Here is a 27,481-nt window from a genome sequence, read left to right as displayed (position 1 = left end):
AATTAGTGAAATTGGATACATCGGGGGTGGATACAACATATTGGTATGTTGTTATTCAAGTGATACGCTATGACTAAGCGGGATGTTTACCCCGAAACGCGTTAGCGTTTTCTTTTAACGCACTCACTTTATATGTTTTTTTTCCTGGCACTTTTTTCTATTGTGTGAACTCTGTTTTTTAATGGATTAAATTAAATTTGGACTTTTAGTACCTAAGGAGTGTTGCAAGTTGATTTGCTTCTATTGCATCGTACCTATGGTCAGCCCTCCTATAGTCCGGAGAGAAGGTTTGGCACCTTGAAGATTTTTGCTCGGTGATGTGGTAAGAAAACAGTCTACTTTTCTGTTTTTCACAGCAACAAACACTATAGTCCTGGACGACACCTTCAGAGATCAGTTTTAGTCTTATTATTCACCCCATTACATGCTAAATCAATGTACCTCTGTAGAATGTTGGCAAAACCAGACTCTCCTAAACATCTCCATCTGCTAAATGCACTGCTACCCCCTCCATCATGTTCTTATATACGCACATTAAAGGTGTAGGATTTATGGAACATTTTGGTAAATCTCATACTACCTGGGACTTAGGAAACCTTCTTATCACCTTCTAAGTGTAATGCAGGCTCCCGCTCTTCTGCAACTACCTCTTCCATATTATCTACTGTAGCCTTCTCCATCCATTCCATGTTATGGGCCATATGACCCTATGCACTCTGCATTGACGGTTGCAGATCTCCTACTTTAAAGAGGACCTTTCATGTCCTCAGGCACATGCGGATTTATGAACCGTTATAAAGCGGACAGTGTACTGAATTCAGCGCACTGTTGGCTCATGTGCCCCGGGGCTGGAGATATTGGTGCTGTTAGTTTAAGCAATGATCTCTACCCACTGTCAGAAGGATGTTCCTGACCGTCTTAGCTGGGCTTTTAGGAACGCCCCCCCCCCCCCCCCCGACTCATCCATAGACTAATACTGGGGTGTGTTCTTCACAGCTCAGCGTCGTCTCTGGGCGGTAAGGAACGCCCCCTCTGACATTACAGGGCTATGAACAAGTAGAATCAGGTGGGATTGTTCCTCACAGCCCAGCTAGACAGTCAGGAATACCCTTCTAACAGTGGGCAGAGATCGGTAAAGGCACAGATATCTCCATTCCGGGGGCAGAGAACAGGAAAGCCGGCAGTGTGCTGAATTCAGTGGACTGTCTTCTCTCTAGCGGTATATAAGGGTGCATTCACACGGTGTAACGTGCCGCGAGATTTGGCACGTGTACGCCGCGTGACCCTTTGCGTGCTGTACACGCTCCCATTCATTTCAATGGGAGCGGGGATCGTATGCGCCGCGCTAGTTTGCGGCGTACAAGTGCCAAATCTACGCTACACCGTGTGAATGCACCCTAAAATTGCATGTTCCTGCATGTTGTACATGAAAGGTCCTCTTTAAGAAGTATGTACTGGGACTGGTTTCCTCTGTTCCTAGACATTTTTCCATTTCCTTTCCCCATTTCGTTTGTACTATCCCCTCTTATTTTTACAGTTATAAAACTCTTTAATAAAACCCACAGACTAATAGGAATTCCTTGTCCCCAGTACTGTGAATAAACAAGGTGTACAGCCATGCTATAGAATATCGTATAATCTCCAGGTAGTTGTAATTCCTTATCTATATGCCATATTACTTTTAGATATATTGCGTTGTGTTAGGGAGGACGACTAGCTGGACAGATTAGATTCTTTCTGCTGATACTAGAACAATGTTCTGGAGGCTTTGCAGATGACGTGTATTCCTACATTTGTTCCTTTTGACATTACGGCTTGCAGACGTCCATCCTTTGAAAAGGAGAGCTTGTTCCAACACAAAATATATGCATCCTGACCTATCAGGCGAGAGCCTCACTGCCAGCTGCAGACTCTTATTTAAAAGCCAATTCATGTCTAATTTGGCAGTAAGACTCCAATTTGTGACTCGCTGCCATCACTCCTGACAACAAGAAGGTTAAGAAGCCAGCTCACGTCTGACTTGGCAGTAAAACAGCAGTTCAATCAAATAGAAGCCTGTATTTTCATGCACGGTTTGCTTAAAGATGAAGTCACAGCTCCGGAGGAATAAAAATACTCCTTCTCGCTGACAATCATGTTGCCGAGAGGATGATTTATGGAATGCAACCAATTCCTTAGCCCAGGAATGTACAGTACGTTAACACTCAACATATGGATGATGACGGTGTTGTCACGCCATCAGATATGAAGGACATAAGTCTTGGCTTTTAATTTTCTCTTCTAGGGGTTAACTGGGACTTATACTGTATATTGAAGCTCTATCCTTAGCATGGGTCAGCAGTATGTGATCACAGATCAGCTGGTTGAAGAGGCTGCGCCCTTTGGGTGTACAGTGCGGCGTCTTCACAGAATACTAAGTACAGCAAACAAATTGTAGGGGCTGTACCTGGCATTATAACTTAGCCCCATTCACTTCAGCTGCCATGACATCATCGGAACAGGAAAGTGGGCTGCAGCCTCTTCAGCTGATCAGAAGTGGGCCTGGTTGTTGGACCTCCACCAATGACCTATCAATAAGTAAAAGTGTTGCCATGCTATATTTATATATTGAGAAAAACAGCAATAACTTGGCAGCTTTTTGGAGCAAAGAGGGTGTTGCCGCTGAACTCTATGGAGCAATGACAATACCTGCATTCCAAAGGGCTAACATGCATATTGAGAAAAACAGCAATGGATGCACCATGGCTGGGTAGATAAAGGAAGTCTTTCACCAGAACCCAACATAAGACATATAGACAGCACAAAAAGGGGTCCCTGGCCAGGACCCGCCTCTATAAGCCAGGGCTCCAGAAGAGGGTATACATTATACACGTATGGATATGTACAAAGATTACACAAAGCTTCTAGCACTACTGTCTCTGCACCAGTAAGGACCCTCTGATGTCTAACCTCATGAAAGCTGCCACAGAGGTAGATGATATATTATTATGGATTTATAGGTATATTTCATATATATATATATATATATATATATATATATATATGTATATATATATATCCCCTACTTATAATACACTTTGCATCGCCACAAGGTTTTCCTAATCCGGTAGAAGTTTCCCCGATGTGTTTGGTTTACGGCCGATAACCAGCACCATAACAAAATCTTGGCAATTGCCACTGCCTGCAAAAATCCTAATTGGCTTTTGTGTGTTGCGGGCGGCGGTGCCCTCTGCAGATCAGGCTTTGGCTGCTTTGGGACTAAAGCAGGTGCTCTCAGTGAATAGTGCCCACACCAATGAGACGCCAGCAACAAAGAACTGTATCTATCCCAGTGACAAAAAAAATGCTATTCATTCAAGGCGAGAGAGACGGGCGAGATGGGAGGTATGACGTGTCACTTTAACCTCTTATGGACTGGACTGGTGCCAACCTCTTAGGTTTGAGCTGCCTTTTTCCAGTTATTGTTGTGTCCAAGCAAACTTATCACATTGAAAATGCAGTCCTATCTATTGAGAAAGCTATACATCAATGTGCTCTATAACATGCTGCCTGCTGACTGGGCAGCACATGCAATATGACAGGTTCCTTTAAATTGACATTCATATGCACTAGATTTGTCACTAGTTTTGTTAGTTATTCCCAGTGCTATACTCTTTAAGATGACTCCAAATCTTGAGTCACTGTTTGCAGTGATACGGTCTCTTTGTCCTAGGACCAGGGTACCTGGAACCTGTACTTTCACTTGTCTTAAGTCATCTTGACTTTACAAAGCTGCAAAAATTGTTCCTCTCTGATAAAATATATAACAAGGCAAGTTTGTTTGTCTCTTTAACAATGTAGGCTCTGTTCACAATTGCATCAGGTGGCAGTTCCATTACATTTCATTGAAAGAACATCTTTGTATGTTGTACTTTTCTTGCCAAATGACAGCAACCACAATGGAGTCCCAACAGATCCCAATACAGGTTAATTGCACTGTGAAGTGCTGTGTGGATCTGTAAGATTATGGATCTGGCAAAGCATTATATATGTAGATGTGACAGAAAAGGAATGCGACACAAGAACCTGACAAAGGTGACATAGCTAATGTGATCGGGTTGTCCCAACCTCAAATTCTCTGCCCCTACTCTATGGTGTGGCGAACAAGCAGCATGGTTTCCTACCATTGAGGTGGCGACATACATCAGATGAATATCGCCTGAACCTGCAGACCATGTAATGTTTATGCCGCTGTCCTATCTCACCCCACATAAGTTGCCGCTAGACATGTCTGGCAGTGGCTTACACACTACAGATGCTTCGGATGTTGATAAGTTTGATCAATACTTGTAAAGATAACTTGTAGACTGTCTTAAGACACTGTTAATCTCCCTGACTGTATCTTTGTCCTTTATCAGTGTCTATACCTTGTAAAAATGCTGCAAATAGCGGCACAGAAATGTTAGCTTGTGAGATGTGTAAGTGGTAAGTAATACACATGAGAGGACATTATATTTTGTTGCTACATTAAACAATAAATCCGGTTAAAGTGATCTTCTACATCAGACATCTTCTCACAGGTCTGCAGTAGACTTCCCCTCTAAGTTTAGTAAGGCTCAAATATACAATGTGACGGTTTATTAATAATGTATTTACGACTTTAATCTTTCATTGTTTATTAATATATTAAAGGTAGTCTGTGGAAATATACTGGGATTAGCCCCGATCCATCTGAATACAGAGCTTATTATCAGCGAATATATTTTAATCCGCTATATAATAGATGTAAGTTTACTTTTCAAGAGAGTTACTTGACAAAGATTATCCTTAGATCCTGGAAACAAAATAAGTTGGATGTGCAATGTTTGTTTTCTGAATCAGAACTTCTCCTTCAGTGACCCAGGTTACTCAAATAATATTAGAAATCCCCATTTCTTTTTCCTATACCCACAGTGAGTGGCAGCTTCTTACATTATGCCCAGAGGAATAAAGACCCCCATATACATAAGAGAAAAGTCAGTAGGATTCCAGACAGGACGACCATCTTCACATCTGCATTGAAGGTACCACTAGGAGACTTTGTCATAGATTCAGTCTTAATTCATGGACCAAAAAATCTGGCATGCAAGATTTTTTCACCTGACAAAATGGTGGACAATGGGGTCCATCAGGATCTGTTTGGATTTGTGCCCATTTGGATTTCTGTTTCTATAACTGAGCAGAAATCCCAATGCAGATGTGAACAGAGCCTTATGTATATGAGGACCTCTTGACCTCATGATGATTTTTATCACTCTAAATCCTATGTTCAGGGGCGTAGCTAGGGAATGTGGCACACCTGAGGTATATACTGTAGGTGCTGGTTTTCAGGGGGTTCCATAAGGCCATTTTTACAGATTTAGACACAGAGTAAGGGTAGTGAACTAAGCCTTAGCCCCGGGTAAAGGAAAGCCTGAGTTATAGCTGTGCTGTGTTCCTCTAGTCTCCTCTAACCACTTAAAACACCCCCATGCTTGAACGAACCAACAGTGCAAATCTATAGGAGATTAGGGAGGAAGCTATTGATGGTGTATTGGTACTTTAAGATAGTACAAGCTATTCTTATGTTCAAGAAATGTTGAAAATCTTCATATATACAGTAAGAAAACCAAGGTAGTAGTCTTAAAATGCAGATAGAATTTCATCTGTTGTAAGTACAATACAGTGCACCCTTGTTCTAAATACAGTACATTATCGGAAAACAATGTCACCTATACAACATACTGACATAAATTGTACTTACCCAATAACTCGACACCTCGGGTCAACCCATAAACGTCAATCAAAGCCCAGAGAGGTTCTGTGGTCCGTACTCCACTGAAGAATAGCATTGCACCCGAATCATTGACCCTGTAGAATACTCGGCCCTTTTTATCCACCCAGAAAGCTATGATGTTTCCTTCATTTGCAAATTCTTCTGGCAACGCCTTGGCCCAGAATCCAGTCTGAGACACAAGGTCAGGACAAGCATATTTGGGTAATGTGTCAGGGTTAATCCTTGAAGGATCTTTGGATGTAAAACCAAGTCTGAGAGCTCCACTCCAGCAACATTGCTTCTTTGTGATCTGCGAAAGACAAGACCACTAGTGAGTATGGTGTAGGTGTTTGTTTTCTTATAGGAGTTGTCCAGTTTAAGCAAGTAAATATTATTGTTTGTATAATGAAAGTTGTGCATTGCTCCAATATATTTTCTATATTGTTTCCTCACAGTTTTTAGATCTCTGCTCGCCGTCATTCTTTATTTACGTCCTGTCATGTGTGGGACACACGGTCTAAAGGTGCCCTATTATGTCTCTATACAACTAATGTGTTCCCTGTTGATTATAATACAATACAATAAATTTAACACTTGATACAAACAATCCCTCTACCAACTTGACTGCCTGGTCAATAGACACTGTTATACTAAATGGTAATAAATAAAGAGCAATGTAATATCAGGCAGGTTGCACAAAGCAGTCCCTATATATGTTCCATGGTCAGCCGTGGTATGACTAGCCAGGATAACCCTCAGCCTTAGTTGATGTCAGGATTTGGTCTTCTAACTATTTACTGAAAGAATCTTTCATTGCCATTGAGAGATGAGATCATTTGTCATGCCTGCTATGAAAAGCAGAAGCCACCTCTCAGCCTCGGCTGCCCACGGTCTCTAAAACTAAATTTAGCATGGTGATTTCCAAGCCACAGTCCTGTGACCATAATACAATGAAGTCAATATTCTACTACATTTATTGTATTATACAGGTGGGGATGTGGATAATGTCTGATTTCTGGGTGATCCCAGTGATAATGAGATATCCATATCCAGCAGTCCCATAGAAGTGAAAGGATTGGTGGCCATATTCACATGGTGCACTCAGGGGGGGAGAAGTCCTCCACTCTCCTAAATTCTGGGTGTCCCAGATGTCAAACACCCACCAATGAGACACTTATCCTCCCATTCGGGAGGGGACTTCCAACAGGGAAATAAAAACATTGAAATGTTAATATTCACCTTTTATTCATATAGTATGTGGGGGGCCCCCAGTTAAGTTTGCAATGGGGCCCCGTCTTTCCTAACTATGCCCATGACTATAGTTAGTTAATAAAACTAATAAAACATCCTTTGGTAATTTCTTTAAGAAACGCGTCAGAGAGTGGAATAATCCTGCCCCATACAATAGATGTGACCTCAGTCCATAGCTATACGCATTGCTCATATAAACAGATATTTTCACTCCTCCTGCATGTTCTTCTATATTATAAAGAAAGGCCAACCATACATATAAAGTCAATTGATCGTGTATTTTGATTGTCAAACACCATAAGGTATCATGCGTAACAATACCGAGTCACCATCTACTTTTGAGATCCAGTTTATTTATGTAGGATAGCCAGCCAAGACAAAGATCTTGCATGTAATGGGACTTGACAGACTATAGCCGCAATCATTACGCCTGGTCCAAATATGCTTGTTCGATACGTATCCTTTCCTTCAATTTAAATGAAGGCAGCCTGGCGTGAAGTTTCAGAACGACGAGCTGTCTATGAGTGCGGTTTCCCTCACAAAATATATTGTGTACACTATTTTTTCCCCCTCACTTGTAGATTTTATAAAACAGTAAAGGCCAGCTGTGTTTTCCTTCTTCATGCCAATTTAGCAAAGAAAATTAACATATCCCAAACCAGATTGACAAGCGAGAGCAGCCAGAAGATTTTTGCCGCAAATGGTAATTGACTTGGAGGCTCTGTAATGGCTTGACCCCATGTCATTGCTAGATGAAGTGGAAAGGCGCATGGCAGTCAGATTTGGGCAAAGTCATTCTTGGTAAGTTTCATCAAACTTAGAATGTTTTTTTACTTATTAACAATGTTGAGCCGAAAAGATAAAATTATATTTATAGAATGAAAAGTTATGCAGCTTTCTAATAAACTTTGTTTTAATTTCTCCTGATTTTTGGGTTGTTTTAGCGAATGAAAGCATTAGGTACATGGCTTTAGGCTAGGGCTATGGCCATGACTCCTGTTGTGCGTCCAAAAATCACCATGTCACCCTGTGACTTCTTCACTAATGTAAGTGAACTGAGTTACAATGCAAACCTAAGGTTGTTGAAACTACGACTTCTAGTCGCAAAGAGAGATGGTTGTCACAGTTGCAGCACCCTTGGCGGTTGTAGTAAGACTCCATTCATTTACATTCGTAAAGGAGTCACTGAATCCAGCACAGTTGGAATTTTTCAGTTTGCCCCGCCATTCATGAGCAATCAGTGTAGTTAGTTTTGGTGCCTGATATCCTAACTAGACTCTCTAATGTCAAGTGTGTGGTGTCAGGCAGGAGCAGGCAAAGCAGAATGATTCTGAGACCTGACAATGGCAATCTGAGTCACACCCCTTTGCCTTCTCTTGCCTGACATCACCCACTTCACATTAGAGAGTCTAGTTAGTATATCAGGCACCAAAACTACTTGCAATGATTGCTTGGAAAAAAGTCCAAATGTGCTGGAATCAATGGAGTGGTGTCTAATGAAGGATGAAAACAATTGAAGGTGGGGAACGGTCTACTTTATAGTGACTCTTCAGTCCAAAAGTAAAATTTTACTATAAATTGGAAATATATAGTCAACATACTAATTGACCTTTTATTGAACCATGCTGAAGAACGTTGCTCCCATGACTCTCATTCCACAAAATCTCTGGAGATTTCCCCTTGCATAAACCAGCGCCAACAACTTGTCTTCAGTGGGGTCTCAGGTGCAGCAGCAGCTTCTTTCCCATTACAGGACTTATCCAGGACTATGTTATTGTTTGCTGTGACCTCTTCACTATATACCAAGCACAACACAAAACATTATACAGTGGTGGTGCTTGGTATTGCAGCTTATCCCAACGCATCATATGTCACTGTCTAAGAAGAAGAAGTAGAGATCAATATCACAGTCCTGGATAACCCCTTTAAGTATATGAGTAAAGTTTGACCCTCTGAACAGAAATCAGACATCTAGAAAATGGTGGGGAGCTGCAACACACAGGGCATACACTAGGAATGGTACATAACACAACAATATATATTCAATGAGGATAATTTAAAGGGGCTTTCCAGATATTAAATTGCTTTTTCACTAGGGTAAGTTATCACTTTTCCCAAGACCCCGCTCCTCCTTATTCAAAGTCTATGCTGGCTGGGCAAGGCAGCCATATAACTAAACTACTGCTGCATTCAACAAATTCTCATAATACTCAACAGCCTTAGGACCCCATCTAGGGATCAGCATGCCGCTATATACGGTAGTTATACAAGGGAAGATACTTTCATAACATAGCATATGATGCAATGTGATTAAAAGTGGCAAAACCCCTCCGTACAAACTCTGATACACAGTGAGCTAATCTATAACCCAATAGCAGTCTATAGGTGCTCTATTATGGGCTCAGAATAGGAGTGTACATATGACTCTTTTTATGTATCCCAATCCTATTCTATTGTAAACCCTGAAACCTAAAATCATTACTGAATAGGCCAAAAAATGTGATCAGAAATAGTTTTCCCCATAATCCTGTCCCTGCTTCCATTTGGAGATAACACAGTTATTGGGAATGGTTTTTAGGGGGATCTAGGGCACAGGTGTACCTGAATTACACATATTATGTCATATAAGGTGGGATACAAGTCACTAGTTAGGGATCACTGCCTAAGTGCGTTCACACGGAGTAACGTGCCGCGTGATGTGACACGTATACAGTGTGTGTGACTATGCGTGCCGTAAAATCTCCCATTGATTTCAGTGGAAGCCTGGATTGTATACGCTGCGTTATTTTGCAGCCGTGATTTTGCGGCCGTAAAATCACGTCCTCAGTTATCCGCAGTCAGGTGAGAGGCCACAATGCACAGGCCATGTATATTTTTCAGTCTGGTAATTCACTATAACAAACATCCACCCTATTCACAAATTGTGGCTGATACAAATGGTCACTCATACTCCATCTGTGCTTGTAAAATCCTAAATGTCAGAATATAAACCAAGCAGCAGGAATTCCACTTTATTCCTTCATTTTCGTGCGGTCATCCTGATTAGACTCGCATGTTTTTTCTCCGCAGAGCAGGTTGTTGAGTCTGCACTTTTTACATTGTGAAATTTCTGTTCCAGCCTGATGGATGTGTCTTACATCTGGAGTAATGGAAGCTCAAGTAGTGCTGCAAATTTCCAAAAGTACATATTGTGCAGAATCCTACTGGCACATATAGAACATTTCCAAAACTACCCATTGTACACATTCCTAATGGCAGATATATGAAACCTGTATAATAAATGACAGCCCCAAATACAATGGGATGAGATTAGGTACACGACACTATCGCCATCAGACATTACTGTACAGATCATTGACATATGGAACGTACCTTAAGCCGCACTTGTTCATGTATGACTATAGGTCTGTTGCTGAAGGTGATGGCATTACAGAAACTAGCTTGCCTCTTTACTGCCTTGTGTGTGGTATCCATCATGATCTGGGATCCCTTGGCATGGGGATGGAAAAGGAGAGGACTGATCACTAACCCTCCACATTGTGGCATGGGCATGCAGTGCTTCTGCTTGTGATGACATCTATGCGAGGAGGCTGGAAACGTCCCACCTATGGAATCTGAAAAGACATATGGTATAAGAAAAACAATATGCTATATCTGAAACATATATCAAAGATAGTAATATTTACAGTCAGTGACGTACATAGAAGAAGGGGGCCTGAGACACGTGGCTGTATTATGGTGCAGGGCTCTGCCACCTGTCCTATGCTATGCTTCTGGATAGGGGAATCCTGCACATGTTCTGTACCTAAATAAGTCGCTCAGCCTGTAACATCTAGAACCACACCAACTGAAAGTGTTATGGCCTTCACAAGACATGTTACTATTTTCCTATTTTCCGTTTACTACCCTAGCCCACCAGGGATGTTACATTAGTATTACAAGGCATAAACATGCAAATATAGTATCAAATTGCAATAAGACCAAATGGTATGATCCATAGATATATCATTTACGTGTGTAGCTTGACAATATGTGACCATATAATTTACTCCCACGTCTGCACCCATGGATGTTCTTTTACTGGAAATGTAAAGTAAGTTTATGTAAATGCTTTACATTTCTTGGCAGGAATTCTACATTTATCTATTGAATTTTACAGTAGCAAATAATAATCATCAGGAAAGTGAAATTTGTTGTTTTACGTAGTCTCGGGATATGTTTCTGGTTACCAACAAAGGGCCATTGCATGAGGTCAGACCATCTCTACGCCACATTGAGGTGATTTGCAAGTTTCTACAAAACAGCTGCTTATTAAATGTATAATAGACAAGGTATAAGGCAAAGCCTTTGTCCTCCAGTAATGTTCCAGGCATAAAGTGGGCATAGAGTTAAAGCTCTAAATCACTGTAAATTGACTCTGCACCCGGCAATAACGCTCCCACTGTGAGTAGAATAAGTTGTCAGGCAGCACGTCGTGTTCACATCTTTCCTCCAGATGGAAGAGTTATTGAGCCATATGGGTCCAGGGAGGGTGAAACAGAAGATTTTGTAGGTTAAAGGAACTTCATATAGCATCAGCATGGTATCAAACCCCAGCTTGGTTATACAGTGATCTGAAACCTGCTAGGATAAATGTATATATTCATATAATCTGTATATACTGCATATGTTTTATGGCTTTTACAATGTGTGTAAAGTGAACCACAATTTAAAAAAAAAAAAAGCCTTGTAATAGTACATACATAGGGACAACCCCACCCAGCTTGCTCAGGTTCCTCCTGCCATTAACCAGTGTGCAGAACCGCTAACAAAGTGCAGGTCCTGCTCTGTCAGATCCAGCCTGTCCATGTTTTGCATGTGCGGTCATTCATTTACCTGTCTAGTGTGTATTGTGTTATCACATACGGCCGCAGCTGTTTTGCTTAGAGTTTCTAAAGCTGGACTTGGTGCAATCCCTATATAAGGGTTGCCTTAATGACACATCCCCTTTAACGTCTCATAAAGTGATGGCTATGCTACTAAAACTACATGACATCATGGTATACAGTGGAATATGACATTGATTGGTGATTAGGTCATAGAAATTTTGCACAGCCTACCCTGAAAACAGAAAAAATAAAGAAAAATCCTCTTCATTATTTGCTGAAGACGTCTTCTCTTAGGTGGTTACATAGACTTAGTGTTCAGGAACACAGCTAGAACATGAGAGCGATCACTGTAGACGTTATAGGTTTTTCAGTGAGGAGTTCCCCAATACTTTTTGTCCCTGTCCCTATAGAGCTTTATCTTTCTCTCCTACAATGTGTTGGACACACATCCAATCCTTCTGTCTCTTCATGTAATCCCAGACAGACTGGATGATATTGAGGGCCATATCATCACTTCCACGACTCTCTCCACAAATATTGATGGGATTTAGATTTTGTTTTGTAGCAGAACAGTGTTCATTCAGAAATATAGGTCTGCACAACTTTTTCTAACTTACCAAGAATATTACACTTTTAGCCAAGTCTGTTAATAACACATATAATTAATTAATATAACCCCTCTGACAAAGCGACAAAAATGGCTTATGTGTAGAGATGAGCGAACAGTGTTCTATCGAACACATGTTCGATCGGATATCAGGGTGTTCGCCATGTTCGAATCGAATCGAACACCACGTGGTAAAGTGCGCCAAAATTCGATTCCCCTCCCACCTTCCCTGGCGCCTTTTTTGCACCAATAACAGCGCAGGGGAGGTGGGACAGGAACTACGACACTGGGGGCATTGAAAAAAATTGGAAAAAGTCATTGGCTGCCGAAATCAGGTGACCTCCATTTTAGACGAATAGTGGATTTCAAATCCGGGTCATATGAGAATGTGAACTTTGTGACTATGAGACAGGGATAGCTGTACAGGCAGGGATAGCTAGGGATAACCTTTATTTAGGGGGGAATGTTATTAAAAATAACTTTTTGGGGCTCTATCGGGTGTGTAATTGTGATTTTTGTGAGATAAACTTTTTCCCATAGGGATGCATTGGCCAGCGCTGATTGGCCGAATTCCGTACTCTGGCCAATCAGTGCTGGCCAATGCATTCTATTAGCTTGATGAAGCAGAGTGTGCACAAGGGTTCAAGCGCACCCTCGGCTCTGATGTAGCAGAGCCGAGGCTGCACAAGGGTTCAAGCGCACCCTCGGCTCTGATGTAGGAGAACCGAGGGTGCACTTGAACCCTTGTGCACCCTCAGCTCTGCTACATCAGAGCCGAGGGTGCGCTTGAACCCTTGTGCACACTCTGCTTCATCAAGCTAATAGAATGCATTGGCCAGCGCTGATTGGCCAATGTATTCTATTAGCCTGATGAAGTAGAGCTGAATGTGTGTGCTAAGCACACACATTCAGCTCTACTTCATCGGGCTAATAGAATGCATTGGCCAGCGCTGATTGGCCAGAGTACGGAACTCGACCAATCAGCGCTGGCTCTGCTGGAGGAGGCGGAGTCTAAGATCGCTCCACACCAGTCTCCATTCAGGTCCGACCTTAGACTCCGCCTCCTCCGGCAGAGCCAGCGCTGATTGGCCGAAGGCTGGCCAATGCATTCCTATGCGAATGCAGAGACTTAGCAGTGCTGAGTCAGTTTTGCTCAACTACACATCTGATGCACACTCGGCACTGCTACATCAGATGTAGCAATCTGATGTAGCAGAGCCGAGGGTGCACTAGAACCCCTGTGCAAACTCAGTTCACGCTAATAGAATGCATTGGCCAGCGCTGATTGGCCAATGCATTCTATTAGCCCGATGAAGTAGAGCTGAATGTGTGTGCTAAGCACACACATTCAGCACTGCTTCATCACGCCAATACAATGCATTAGCCAGTGCTGATTGGCCAGAGTACGGAATTCGGCCAATCAGCGCTGGCTCTGCTGGAGGAGGCGGAGTCTAAGGTCGGACCTGAATGGAGACTGGTGTGGAGCGATCTTAGACTCCGCCTCCTCCAGCAGAGCCAGCGCTGATTGGTCGAGTTCCGTACTCTGGCCAATCAGCGCTGGCCAATGCATTCTATTAGCCCGATGAAGTAGAGCTGAATGTGTGTGCTTAGCACACACATTCAGCTCTACTTCATCAGGCTAATAGAATACATTGGCCAATCCTACATCAGAGCCGAGGGTGCGCTTGAACCCTTGTGCAGCCTCGGCTCTGCTACATCAGAGCCGAGGGTGCGCTTGAACCCTTGTGCACACTCTGCTTCATCAAGCTAATAGAATGCATTGGCCAGCACTGATTGGCCAGAGTACGGAATTCGGCCAATCAGCGCTGGCCAATGCATTCTATTAGCCCGATGAAGTAGAGCTGAATGTGTGTGCTAAGCACACACATTCAGCACTGCTTCATCACGCCAATACAATGCATTAGCCAGTGCTGATTGGCCAGAGTACGGAATTCGGCCAATCAGCGCTGGCTCTGCTGGAGGAGGCGGAGTCTAAGATCGCTCCACACCAGTCTCCATTCAGGTCCGACCTTAGACTCCGCCTCCTCCAGCAGAGCCAGCGCTGATTGGCCGAATTCCGTACTCTGGCCAATCAGCACTGGCTAATGCATTGTATTGGCTTGATGAAGCAGTGCTGAATGTGTGTGCTTAGCACACACATTCAGCTCTACTTCATCGGGCTAATAGAATGCATTGGCCAGCGCTGATTGGCCGAATTCCGTACTCTGGCCAATCAGCACTGGCTAATGCATTGTATTGGCTTGATGAAGCAGTGCTGAATGTGTGTGCTTAGCACACACATTCAGCTCTACTTCATCGGGCTAATAGAATGCATTGGCCAATCAGCGCTGGCCAATGCATTCTATTAGCGTGAACTGAGTTTGCACAGGGGTTCTAGTGCACCCTCGGCTCTGCTACATCAGATTGCTACATCTGATGTAGCAGTGCCGAGTGTGCATCAGATGTGTAGTTGAGCAAAACTGACTCAGCACTGCTAAGTCTGCATTCGCATAGGAATGCATTGGCCAGCCTTCGGCCAATCAGCGCTGGCTCTGCCGGAGGAGGCGGAGTCTAAGGTCGGACCTGAATGGAGACTGGTGTGGAGCGATCTTAGACTCCGCCTCCTCCAGCAGAGCCAGCGCTGATTGGCCGAATTCCGTACTCTGGCCAATCAGCACTGGCTAATGCATTGTATTGGCTTGATGAAGCAGTGCTGAATGTGTGTGCTTAGCACACACATTCAGCTCTACTTCATCGGGCTAATAGAATGCATTGGCCAATCAGCGCTGGCCAATGCATTCTATTAGCGTGAACTGAGTTTGCACAGGGGTTCTAGTGCACCCTCGGCTCTGCTACATCAGATTGCTACATCTGATGTAGCAGTGCCGAGTGTGCATCAGATGTGTAGTTGAGCAAAACTGACTCAGCACTGCTAAGTCTGCATTCGCATAGGAATGCATTGGCCAGCCTTCGGCCAATCAGCGCTGGCTCTGCCGGAGGAGGCGGAGTCTAAGGTCGGACCTGAATGGAGACTGGTGTGGAGCTATCTTAGACTCCGCCTCCTCCAGCAGAGCCAGCGCTGATTGGTCGAGTTCCGTACTCTGGCCAATCAGCACTGGCCAATGCATTTCTATGGGGAAAAGTTAGCTTGCGAAAATCGCAAACTGACAGGGATTTCCATGAAATAAAGTGACTTTTATGCCCCCAGACATGCTTCCCCTGCTGTCCCAGTGTCATTCCAGGGTGTTGGTATCATTTCCTGGGGTGTCATAGTGGACTTGGTGACCCTCCAGACACGAATTTGGGTTTCCCCCTTAACGAGTTTATGTTCCCCATAGACTATAATGGGGTTCGAAACCCATTCGAACACTCGAACAGTGAGCGGCTGTTCGAATCGAATTTCGAACCTCGAACATTTTAGTGTTCGCTCATCTCTACTTATGTGTATAATACCTGGTGCCCTCCTTGTTAATCTTCTTTGATTTCTCAGTCCCTTCTTTATTCCCATAAAACAGCCACCACCTTCTCAGACTATTCTGAGCACATTATGTTTCGGCTGTGAGCCACTAGATGGACCCGCTGAGAGCAGGGGGGAGAGTATCACACAACCAGAGCATAGTATGTACAACCCGCACCAGCAAGACTAAGGGCACGAGGTGACGATGTATAATGCATTTGTATCGAAATATTTATAGTCAACCAGAGGCTTTAATATAAGTTGCCTTGAGATAGAGAGAGATGAAAGCAATAGACTGGCTACCAGTAACAGAGCAGCCAGGCAGCAGAGAATTTAGGATATATCTTTATACAGTGAGAAGGACTGTGACACTAGGCAGGAACTATATCTATCCTATTCAGAATCCCGGGTCCTCCTCGTTTTCCATTTTATATGTCAGAGCAAAGGAAGCCTGACAATACAGATCTCTCCACGCCTGAAGCGCCATTAAATATGCAAGTCATTCAGAGTATAGAAAAAAATGGAAAATTAATCTCCTGTGTTGTACTTTCTGAAAGAATGACAGGAAGATGCCTTCTCTTCCTCCAAATATGTTCTGTCAAGGTTTCCCCATCCGTACGCTCCTTGCTATGTAAATATTTCCTACACACGTTTCTCATCTCCTCCTCAGCCTTCCATAGCCAGACATTCTGCCATTATAACAACAGACATGTGACAGGGCTCGGCCTGTGAGATTTAGCAATATTTAGTCCCGAAGGCAATGGAAAAACATATCAATTAAAATGGAACTAAACTTTTTTTTTCACATATCTATAGTGCAGGTGAAGATAAACCTTATAATAAGCCGGTAGTTTATCAAAGAAATGTGTCTATGTCTTCACTGATCGGCCGCCTTCTGCCACTGATCAAATCTGTACAACAGAAGTCTATGGAGAGGGGAAGGGGGAGGAGGAGAGATAGCCAGCGATTATGTTGGACTGAACTGATCACAATACGATACAGATAAGTTTACACATCAAGCATGCGCCTCTCTCAATTTGGAAATATATTTTACTGGTGGATCCAAGGCTGATACCTATACTTCTACACTAATATCAGGCCTGTTGTCATTCAATTGGGACCAACTCACAACTCTTGCAAGTGGCGGCACAAGGAAAGATTTTATTCCAGCGTAAGAAGAAGGGGTTATGGAAACCCTATTCAATTGTATGAGAGATGGATTCAGTGCGTATTTGAGCATGGAACCCGTACTGAGATCAATGGCAAATCCTCAATGTGTGAATTTATCCTTAAACTGGTCACCAACACCAAAACTGGACCGTAGGAGTTTTATACCCATAAACCATAAGGGGAACGTATATGTAATCTATAATGTGACTGGTCAGTAGGGCTCCGCACCCACCCACAATACGTCTCATGTACATAACATACAGTAACAGGCAGGGCTACTCAACAGTAACTAACACACATCACAATGTACAACATCCATCACTAGATCTGGGATATAAACACTGATGGAAACATGAAATGACTTATTTGTGTATTCTGTCTACAGATGAACTCCGCCGTTTCCTTACTTCTCTGCTTTCCTTCTGTTGACATCCGAGGCTTGTTTATCTTTCATGTAGTTTACATGTATAATGTCACTTCCCAAGAACAGATAAGGGAACAAATTCATTGTAATGATATCAGAAGGAAATATTTCCATTGATGTCACCAGTGGGTTTTGGCCAATGCTGGCTTTGTGATCAGTGTAATGTAACATCCTTGGGGCTGTATATGTATATAAGATGGATCTCAGGACTCAATATCACTTATTAAAATAAAGCAAAGTGCTGGCTGTTCTGCATCGAAAACTGCGCTCCGTCTGTGTTGTCTCATAATAGACTGAACTGAGAGAGGAGACGTGCCATAGGAAAATCAATGGACTGACAGTATAAGAAGGGCCAATGCGACATATTCCAGACAGGCTCGACAGTTAAGCAGCAGGTGTATCCACATCATCATGGCCAGCGTGTACATTACACATCAATATACCATGTAGCAACATGATATACAGTATGAGGCAAATGTTTTAGGCAGGTGTGGAAAAATGCTGTAAAGTAAAAAAGCTTTCAGAAATAGAAGTGTTTATTTTTGAACAAAAGAGAAATGTAAATCCCATCAATACTTGGTGTGACCATTTTCCTATGGAGGAGACATGGAGGTGATGATATGGCCCCCACAGAGCCCTGATCTCAACATCATCCAGTCTGTCTGGGATGATATGAAGAGAGAGAAGGATTGGAGCAAGCCTACATCCACAGAAGATCTGGGCTTAGTTCTCCAAGATGGCGTGAAGAACCTCCTTGTGTTTCTGCAAGTTTACCTAGAATTGATGGAAGGCAAAAGGTGCTCACACCAAATATTGATGAGATTTCGGCTTTCACTTTTGCTCATTTGCTTCCTTTTGTTAAAAAGACAAAAATAACATTGAGGGTATGTTCACACAGCGGAAAATGGATTCTGTGTGTGAACATACCGCGTGGCTAGCCGCGAGGGAATGTCGATGCAGTGCATTGGCATCCCGTCGTGGCATTCTGCTCCGGATTAGGCCTGAATGAATGGACCTAATCGGGAGCGAGTCTCGTGCTGTGGACGCCGCAGCTAAGTCAGCTGCAGAATCTGTGGGAAGAAGGGGCATGTCGCTTCTTTCTCCACTACTAGCTAGTGGAAAAAAGAAGCGAGCAGCTCCTATTGAAGTCAAAGGGAGCCGTTTTTAGCAGTGTATTTTGAGGCGGACTCCATGTCAAAATCCCCTGCCAAAAAATTCTGTGTGAATGAGCCCTGACAGAGTGTTAACAAGAATGAAAGCATTCTAACTTTGCAACATTTTTTTTTCCACATTTGCCTAATACTTTTGCACAGTACTGTAGATCACTAGCTCTTATGTTCAGGGCAGATTTGGCCATAACGTAACCCAAACAAAAACCTAACTCACCAATACCTACCTATCTACAAATATGGTTTGGGGGCCCCAAAATGACAAATCTATCCCTATACAGTCCTATGAAAAAGTTTGGGCACCCCTATTAATCTTAATCATTTTTAGTTCTAAATATTTTGGTGTTTGCAACAGCCATTTCAGTTTGATATATCTAATAACTGATTGACACAGTAATATTTCAGGATTGAAATGAGGTTTATTGTACTAACAGAAAATGCGCAATATGCATTAAACCAAAATTTGACTGGTGCAAAAGTATGGGCACCCTTATCATTTTATTGATTTGAATACTCCTAACTACTTTTTACTGACTTACTGAAGCACAAAATTGGTTTTGTAACCTCAGTGAGCTTTGAACTTCATAGCCAGATCTATCCAATCATGAGAAAAGGTATTTAAGGTGGCCAATTGCAAGTTGTTCTACTATTTGAATCTCCTCTGAAGAGTGGCATCATGGGCTACTCAAAACAACTCTCAAATGATCTGAAAACAAAGATTGTTCAATATAGTTGTTCAGGGGAAGGATACAAAAAGCTGTCTCAGAGATTTAACCTGTCAGTTTCCACTGTGAGAAACATAGTAAGGAAATGGAAGAGCACAGGGACAGTTCTTGTTAAGCCCAGAAGTGGCAGGCCAAGAAAAATATCAGAAAGGCAGAGAAGAAGAATGGTGAGAACAGTCAAGGACAATCCACAGACCACCTCCAAAGAGCTGCAGCATCATCTTGCTGCAGATGGTGTCACTGTGCATCGGTCAACTATACAGCGCACTTTGCACAAATAGAAGCTGTATGGGAGAGTGATGAGAAAGAAGCCGTTTCTGCACGTACGCCATAGAGTTGCCTGAGGTATGAAAAAGCACATTTGGACAAGGCAGCTTCATTTTGGAAACAAAAATTGAGTTGTTTGGTTATAAAAAAAGGCGTTATGCATGGCGTCCAAAAAGAAACAGCATTCCAAGAAAAACACTTGCTACCCACTGTAAAATTTGGTGGAGGTTCCATCATGCTTTGGGGCTGTGTGGCCAATGCCGGCATCGGGAATCTTGTTAAAGTTGAGGGTCGCATGGATTCCACTCAGTATCAGCAGATTCTTGAGAATAATGTTCAAGAATCAGTGACGAAGTTGAAGTTACGCCGGGGATGGATATTTCAGCAAGACAATGATCCAAAACACCGCTCCAAATCCTCAGGCATTCATGCAGAGGAACAATTACAATGTTCTGGAATGGCCATCCCAGTCCCCAGACCTGAATATCATTGAACATCTGTGGGATGATTTGAAGCGGGCTGTCCATGCTCGGCGACCATCTAACTTAACTGAACTTGAATTGTTTGTCCAAAATACCTTTATCCAGGATCCAGGAACTGATTAAAAGCTACAGGAAGCGACTAGAGGCTGTTATCTTTGCAAAAGGAGGATGTACTAAATATTAATGTCACTTTTCTGTTGAGGTGCCCATACTTTTGCACCGGTCAAATTTTGGTTTAATGCATATTGCGCATTTTCTGTTAGTACAATAAACCTCATTTCAATCCTGAAATATTACTGTGTCCATCAGTTATTAGATATATCAAACTGAAATGGCTGTTGCAAATACCAAAATATTTAGAACTAAAAATGATTAAGATTAATAGGGGTGCCCAAACTTTTTCATAGGACTGTATGTGCTAATATATGTTATTTGTAGAAATACTGTCCAATGTGATTAAAGTGAGGCTGAAAAGCCATCTTTTGCCTCATATACAGCGCCGCACCTCCCATGAGGCGACCTGAAGCGACCGCTTCAGGCGGCGCTATGCCAGGGCCCCAGGGAGGGCGGCATTTTTCCTCCTAAGCCAGTCCAGGATAAGCTGTCCTGGACTGGCTTAGCGTCACCGAGCGGTGGATTGGGGAGGCCGCTGGAGCAGCACTGCTCCAGCGGCCTCTCCTCACGCTCAGGCAGAGAGCAGGTCCTCTCCGTGCCTGCTCTCTGCCTGCTAACGCCGCAACGCCACACCCCCTTCGCTCCGCCCCGCCCCCCTTCGCTCCGCCCCCTCCTCCAAGTCAAAATAGTAATACCCAGTTGTGAAATTTGTAGGTGGAATAAGCCCCGGTTCAAATCTGTGTTCGGGCCAGTCTGTTCCCCTCTCTGCATGTAAAATGCGGAGAAAAAAGCGTTGCAAGCTGCACTTTTCTCTCTGCATTTTTCGTGCAGAAACCACATGGACGCCATTACGTATGGTATCCTAAGCTAACTGGTTTTTATGTGGATTAGGTTTCCATTCAGGGCGTTACTAAGCACACTCCCCAAATAGAAACTATTGCAGATGTGAACCAGGCCTAAAAAGTTTCAAGCTTCTTTTTGATGATTTTTTTTCAATATATCGATAGCTAATAATGATAATTAACATCCTGTGTTAAACGCTGATAACATAGCAACCCATTAAAGAAGATAAAGTAAACTGGAGTGCAGCCTACAGAGGAGTATCTTAGTTACAAGTTCTATGTTCCTAAACACCAGGCCTAACCTTTCACGTATACATTGATTATGTCGGTTTTATTACGGCACGAGTGGAATGCGTACATATTATTACCATCACTTCAGACAGTGACTTTCCGCCGTGTGGTCTTAACATATAACATCTGCTCATTTAATAGGTCTGTCCCTCATTCCTTTGTTACTGGAATATGGTGCCCAAAACAGATAGTAATCACAGTCTCTGGAGATCTCCTCTCCTGCACTTAGCTGCCCAAACCAATGTGCACATAGAATATGGAGGCAGATAGATAGATCAGTATCACATATGGAACTATCTAGTATATAGCTGAGCTGATCATAATCAAAATATAATTAAAATCACATTATGGAGAATTACACACAAAAAAATTGCAGAAATTGAGTAGAGAAATTTTAAAAAGCGTGCATGTATTCAAGTGAAAAAGATAAAGAGGACCTTTTACCATCTTCACCAAATCTCTGCATCCGTCAATAGGCGCTGCTGGATTTTTTCTCTAGTCCCCATGGTTCCCAAGCAATCATTTCTATTAGTTTCAGGACCCAATATCCAGTGTTCCACCACCAAAGATAAAAAGACATGAAGGGTTCCCTTTAAAGGGGTTTATTCTCCTTTTATTTTAAAAACTGTTTTGCTTGTCTTGTCATTTGTTTTCTTTAGATATCAGCACTGAGCCCCTTGAATATTAAATCACTGGATGTAATGCTGCTTTGTGTATGTCCTATGAACCCATTACCTTTTCTGATGTGTTTGCCATCTGACTGCTGGGAGCAGCAAACATGAGGGTTCCTATTGGTCATGAATGCAATAGGTGCATCATCACACGCTAATCACATACTAGCATGGTCTGTATGTGACACAGGCCATCAAAAAAAAGACAAAAATGAAGAAAAATCCTAGAAAACCCCAACAGTAATATAAAGTAAGGAAGCACTTAAACTTTCCAAGTACTACACATTGCTAGGTATGACGTCTGACGTTTGGTTCTCATTATGACTCCTCATTTCAAGGATAAGATTTCACCAACTACATAAAACCATCAATACAGAACAGCTATTAAACTGGACAGAAATACATGTTTGAAAGGACATACTTAAATGTATCGACTGAACAAGCTAGAAATCCAATATCTAAATTGGTATTAATGCACTTCTGATGTATGGCCACTGATGTAATGGACCACCTTAGAAGAGGCTCTTGTGTATGTCTCCCCAGTACAACCCTTGCTATGTTCTGGTATCCTACTCTTACAAACAATCTTCATGTTCCAAGCGGAAGAACAGTAAATATAATAGGGGGAATGCACGGTTGCCTTAACCACAGGTCCATAGTGTATCTGTATCTGCAGCAGGCCCTATCGTAGTGGGGATCCCTTCCTACAACCTGGATTCAACAGGACAGTCCCGCATTTTGAGTGCCATCACGCTGTTCTGGGTGGCAAATAGCTATTCTAACTCTATCTGCATCCTTAAGACACAAAGTGTTATACAGTACAATAGTGGAGAACTATCAGCTCCACGCGCCAGTATTCAGGATTCAACTGCTGCAGAGTGGGGTGACGAGCGCGGAGTCAAAGTCATCTCTACAGCTCCTGCTCCTGCATGGCGCTCTATGGGAACAAGGTTAGGCCAGTATAACTTTGGGTTTTTTATTTGTAAATAATATGTCATGATGGTGATGGATGGGAGGGATACATGAGGGGGAAGCCCGCTGAGGAAACTTTGATCTGGGCCCTCTAAGGTATTAATACTGCCCTGTGGGAATGTATTATTTGATAACAAATAGGTAAGTTTTTTTTATTATAAGCACACAGTATGAACAAGTTTTTCTTTATGTAGCTCACTTGTCAACTGATGTCTTCATCCAACCTCATCTACTATGTAACTTAACTTTACTGTATAGACTGGTACATGGTTAGCAGTGGAACCCCCTGTTGGAAAGTTACAAAGCTCTGTATTGTAGCTATCATAACGTGTGCACACCATCATGCACTGTCTATACAGATAGGAATGCTGTGTCTCTTTTACAATGGAACACAATCATTATTTCTATAATATTCCATATTATTATTAAATATAAGTATACACCATAGATTGCCATATTTAACCCTTCCCCACAAAAACCATACTACTTTTCCATGAGGTTATTTCGAACACAAATGAGTTTGAAAGGTTAACCAGATGCCAAGGCAGAACCAATTTGCACCAGATTTTACAGCATTTTATGTAAGTCTGTCCCTGTATTTGTATTATACTGTACTATATTCTAGGAACTTTATATGCCCTTAGCATATGTGTATACAGACTAATGTCTATAGTGTAAAACTAATATAGAAAAATACAGAAAACTCAATCACTCAGATAAAAGCGTACATTTACAGCACCAGGTACCCAGGGGGAATGCTATAGATTGAATATAATGTGCTAAAGCATATAAGCAAAAACACAGCCAGAGCATAATTCACTAGGACAAACCAGAGGGCTTTCAGAGTGAGTTAAACACACGGCATCCACAGACTTAGGAGTCATAATTTATGGCTCATGTAAGCGGCCTCTGAGAAACATTGCCATCCATCTGGCTCAAAAGGGTTCTCCATTTTTAAACCACCACCTTAACACAGTACATCCTATTTCAGGAAGCAACTAGGGGCTCCCCCATCAGTAACTTCATTGTGTTGTAGCCCTGCTCAAAACAGAATCTCCACAAAGCCGTATCAGGCCGATGAAAGCAAAGCTAGAAGGAAAAATAACACAATGCCCATTAAGGGTAAAAGTGCAGTTAAAGGGATTATCCTTGGAGTAATAAAGCTCAGCAGTGAATTCCCAACACTGATTCAGCCTTATTGCTAATGTACGTCCCAGTCCCCCGGAGCCCCATTTATTATTTTTGCAAAAGGCAGTAGGGAAGACTGGAAGTGTGGTTCCTTGGCCTCCCCTGCAGCCACTCCGAGTAACGTCCAGAAATGTCCAAAAGACTTGGGTCACAGCTCCTTTCAGTAGAATAGAGTCAGTCATGTGACTCAGAGTCTTTGTAGCTGCAGGGCAGATAAGAACCAGGGGTCCAACCTCCCCCACAGCCCTCCTCAAATGTAATGAACAGTGCTCTGGGGTACCTGGGTGCACTGGTAAGCTTTAGGGCTTGGAATAATCCCTTTCAAGGTGAGAAAAAAAAAAGAACTACTTTTTGTCAGAAACGGTGACGCTCTAGTCTAGGATTGGTAATATAAGCCCTTTTACAGTCCAAACACTGGGATCCCAATTCACTGATAAGATCTCTTCTCAGCAGAACAGCCTGGTAACCTGTAGCCAAACATGCATGATGCTGCTCTATACGATGCTATGGGAAGTGCAGATACCACTAGCTTTCTCATTTCACCATGTAAAAAAGCCCTACTAACACATACTGTACTTCTACATCTCTGGCAAGAAACCTTAAAGGGATATTTCAGTGACAATAAATTGACCTTATCGTGCAATGCCAACTAAATCTAAAAGTACATTGATACTACCTTAGCGTCTCTTCACCATGGCTCACACATATGTACTGCCCCTATAAGGTGTTTACTTCATGTTGCTTATTGTCTTCTTATTAACAACAGAGGAAACTGACCACTAAGATGACTCCTTTCATACAGTTAGGCTCCTCTGTCTGGGTCATAAATCTCTGAACCAGTTCTTAAAAACTTTAATTAAAACAAAAAACAAAACAAAAAACAAATAATTCAACATATGGAAAAAATTATCCCTAATATAAACATTTTACTGCAATAAAATACATTACAGTGACTCATCTGTTTTTCAGTACAACTGCATATACGGGATAATGTAGTGCATAATGTCAAGGCGGATTTTCCTGCATATCTGAGATGTTTTTCTCCAATCCAACTACTTCCTTCCATCTGTTTTTGGACTCATTCGAAGCACAACATTGCGACGTCTGGTTTTCCAAGGGATTAGAAAACAAAAAACGTGTCGTGTGTCTAGTGAACACATGTAAATAGCCTTTTGGCCTTTCCAAAACATCACAAGACGTGCACAATCAAGATCTGTGTCCATTGCCGGAGTTACGTGGCTGGCAGGTGAAGGAGTGGTGTAAACAAACACTGAAAGGAGCGCAGTATTTAGGCAACAAACATAGATTATAACAAGGGAAAAAGCTAAAGATAGTACAATGTAAACACCCAATAAAGTAATGGCCTGTGATCAAGGCTTAAATGTCAAAGTTACTACATTTGTGACGCGTTATGTTCAGTTGTGTGCAACTTATGGCCCAATGGTGACCAATAGCTGTCCGGTAAAATTACAATTTTGGTCAATAAAAAAAAAAATTAAAGCAAAACTTTCTCCATGATAGGTGTTCATACTACATTCACCTTCCTCTTCCTTTCACTACTGTAATGGTAATGATTTTTTTTCCCCACGTATTGAAAAATCCATACATCTGAATGAACCAATTTATGGATGTTGATCGAATCTCTCACAAAGTCATCCCAAGGAAATTGATTTTATGTCTGCATCCTGCTAACAGCAGCTCAATTGTAGCCTAGACTACAGCATGATGGACTACTAAGTGCATAGAGAATATATTTATAGTACACAGGGTTGGACTATATCATCCTATGATGGACCACTAATACAACTAGATGACCACACACATTAGACTGATGTTGGCTATATCATTCGATTTTGGTCGGACTGGTCGAACACCTAATATGTGTGGCCAGCTATTGGTATTAGGGGTCTATAATTGTGTCCATCAGAAGACATCATAGAGGGCCCCCAACTATTCTCTAGTGGTAGATAGGGATGAGACTGTGGTCTTTTAATGTGTGCAACCATCTTGATCAAAAGAGAAATTAGCTACCACCATAGGGCCAATGGTGCATTTGCACCGGGCCCTAAGGTAGTGGGGGCCCTTTTGGACAATGGGACAGTCCTACATTTGCTGTCCTCTGGACACTGATGAGTTGAAGCCAGTGATGAAGTAGGGAGATTGATACTGCGATACTATGGGGGCAATCTGAAGGGGACAAGACATGGTGAGGGCTACTTGGGGGGAGGGTGACACGGTGGGGCCATATACTTGTAGTGGCAACCTGGATGGGGACGTGAATCTGTGGGGGGGGGGGGGCAACTGGAGGGGGACATTATAAGAGTGAGGCATATTGTATGGGAACCATTATACTGTGTGAGAGCCACTAAGTGTTGTTATACTATGTGGGGGCCATTGAGGGAGCATTATAATTTGTGCAGATGGGTCTTTCTAAGTGGTGGTGATGGGGGGGGCCCACTTATGAGATTTTTGCACAGGGCCCACCAATGTGTTAAAACGGTCCTGGCTGCGGCCATTTTTCCCTTTATCTGACAATGAAACCTTTACACTTGGAAGGGACGGGGGTCAAGTGAAACAGATTTCAGCAGAACACATGACCGAAAAGCAGTCTAATGCTAACTAAACCCCTAAAGATCCAGCTGAAGAAATCTCCATTTGGAGCTGACCATGTGGACATTCACTTGAAAGTGGGTTGATCCCTAATAGGATAATGTACAAATAACCTAATAGACCATATATAATAATACCTGTATAATATACTAGTGAACATAGACATGTAGAATGGAGGGTAGTAGTTTGGAAACATATCCTATTGTGGGGAACAAAGATCCTTAGTTTGAGACTGTGACTGTGTTATTTGGAGAGACTTGAATGCAATTTTGGAGAAATGCAGAGACTTTGGTTAACAAAGAAAAAAATATAAAAGGAAAAAGTATACTAAACAAATTTAGACAAAGCTTTTTTTTCTTGTTCCTCTTAGTCAACATGCGATACTACTCCTATTGTGTCATATGGCCTTTTATAGATGCCAGGCAATGTTTTGAGTCCTTAGGGAGAAAACCACTATAATAAAAATGCCATTATTATTATCGCCATCATTCATTCTAATAAGCAACTCAGCAATAGCATAGCATTATACAGATCATACTGTGACCGCTCTGAGCAGTTCTAGGAAACCGGCTTTATACGACAAATGTAATCTGCTATTTA

The 27,481-nt window shown here is 42.4% G+C and overlaps 1 protein-coding gene across 2 annotated transcripts in view; it reads right to left on the bottom strand.

The window, feature by feature from the left end:
• The window catches only part of NEURL1 (neuralized E3 ubiquitin protein ligase 1), a 164,166-nt gene that overhangs the window by 20,526 nt on the left and 116,159 nt on the right, over positions 1 to 27,481 (bottom strand). For both annotated transcript variants that reach the window (XM_075257525.1, XM_075257526.1), the window contains exons 2-3: positions 10,397 to 10,638; positions 5,762 to 6,083 (exon numbers count right to left, since the gene is read on the bottom strand). In XM_075257525.1, coding sequence (XP_075113626.1) covers positions 5,762 to 6,083; positions 10,397 to 10,638 — 564 coding nt within the window. The remainder of the gene's footprint in view (positions 1 to 5,761; positions 6,084 to 10,396; positions 10,639 to 27,481) is intronic.

This window comes from Leptodactylus fuscus, chromosome 10 (assembly GCF_031893055.1).
Source record: "Leptodactylus fuscus isolate aLepFus1 chromosome 10, aLepFus1.hap2, whole genome shotgun sequence".
In the NCBI taxonomy this organism is placed as follows: domain Eukaryota; kingdom Metazoa; phylum Chordata; class Amphibia; order Anura; family Leptodactylidae; genus Leptodactylus; species Leptodactylus fuscus.
The sequence above is the reverse complement of the archived record's forward strand: the minus strand, read 5'-3'. Positions and strand labels throughout refer to the sequence as shown.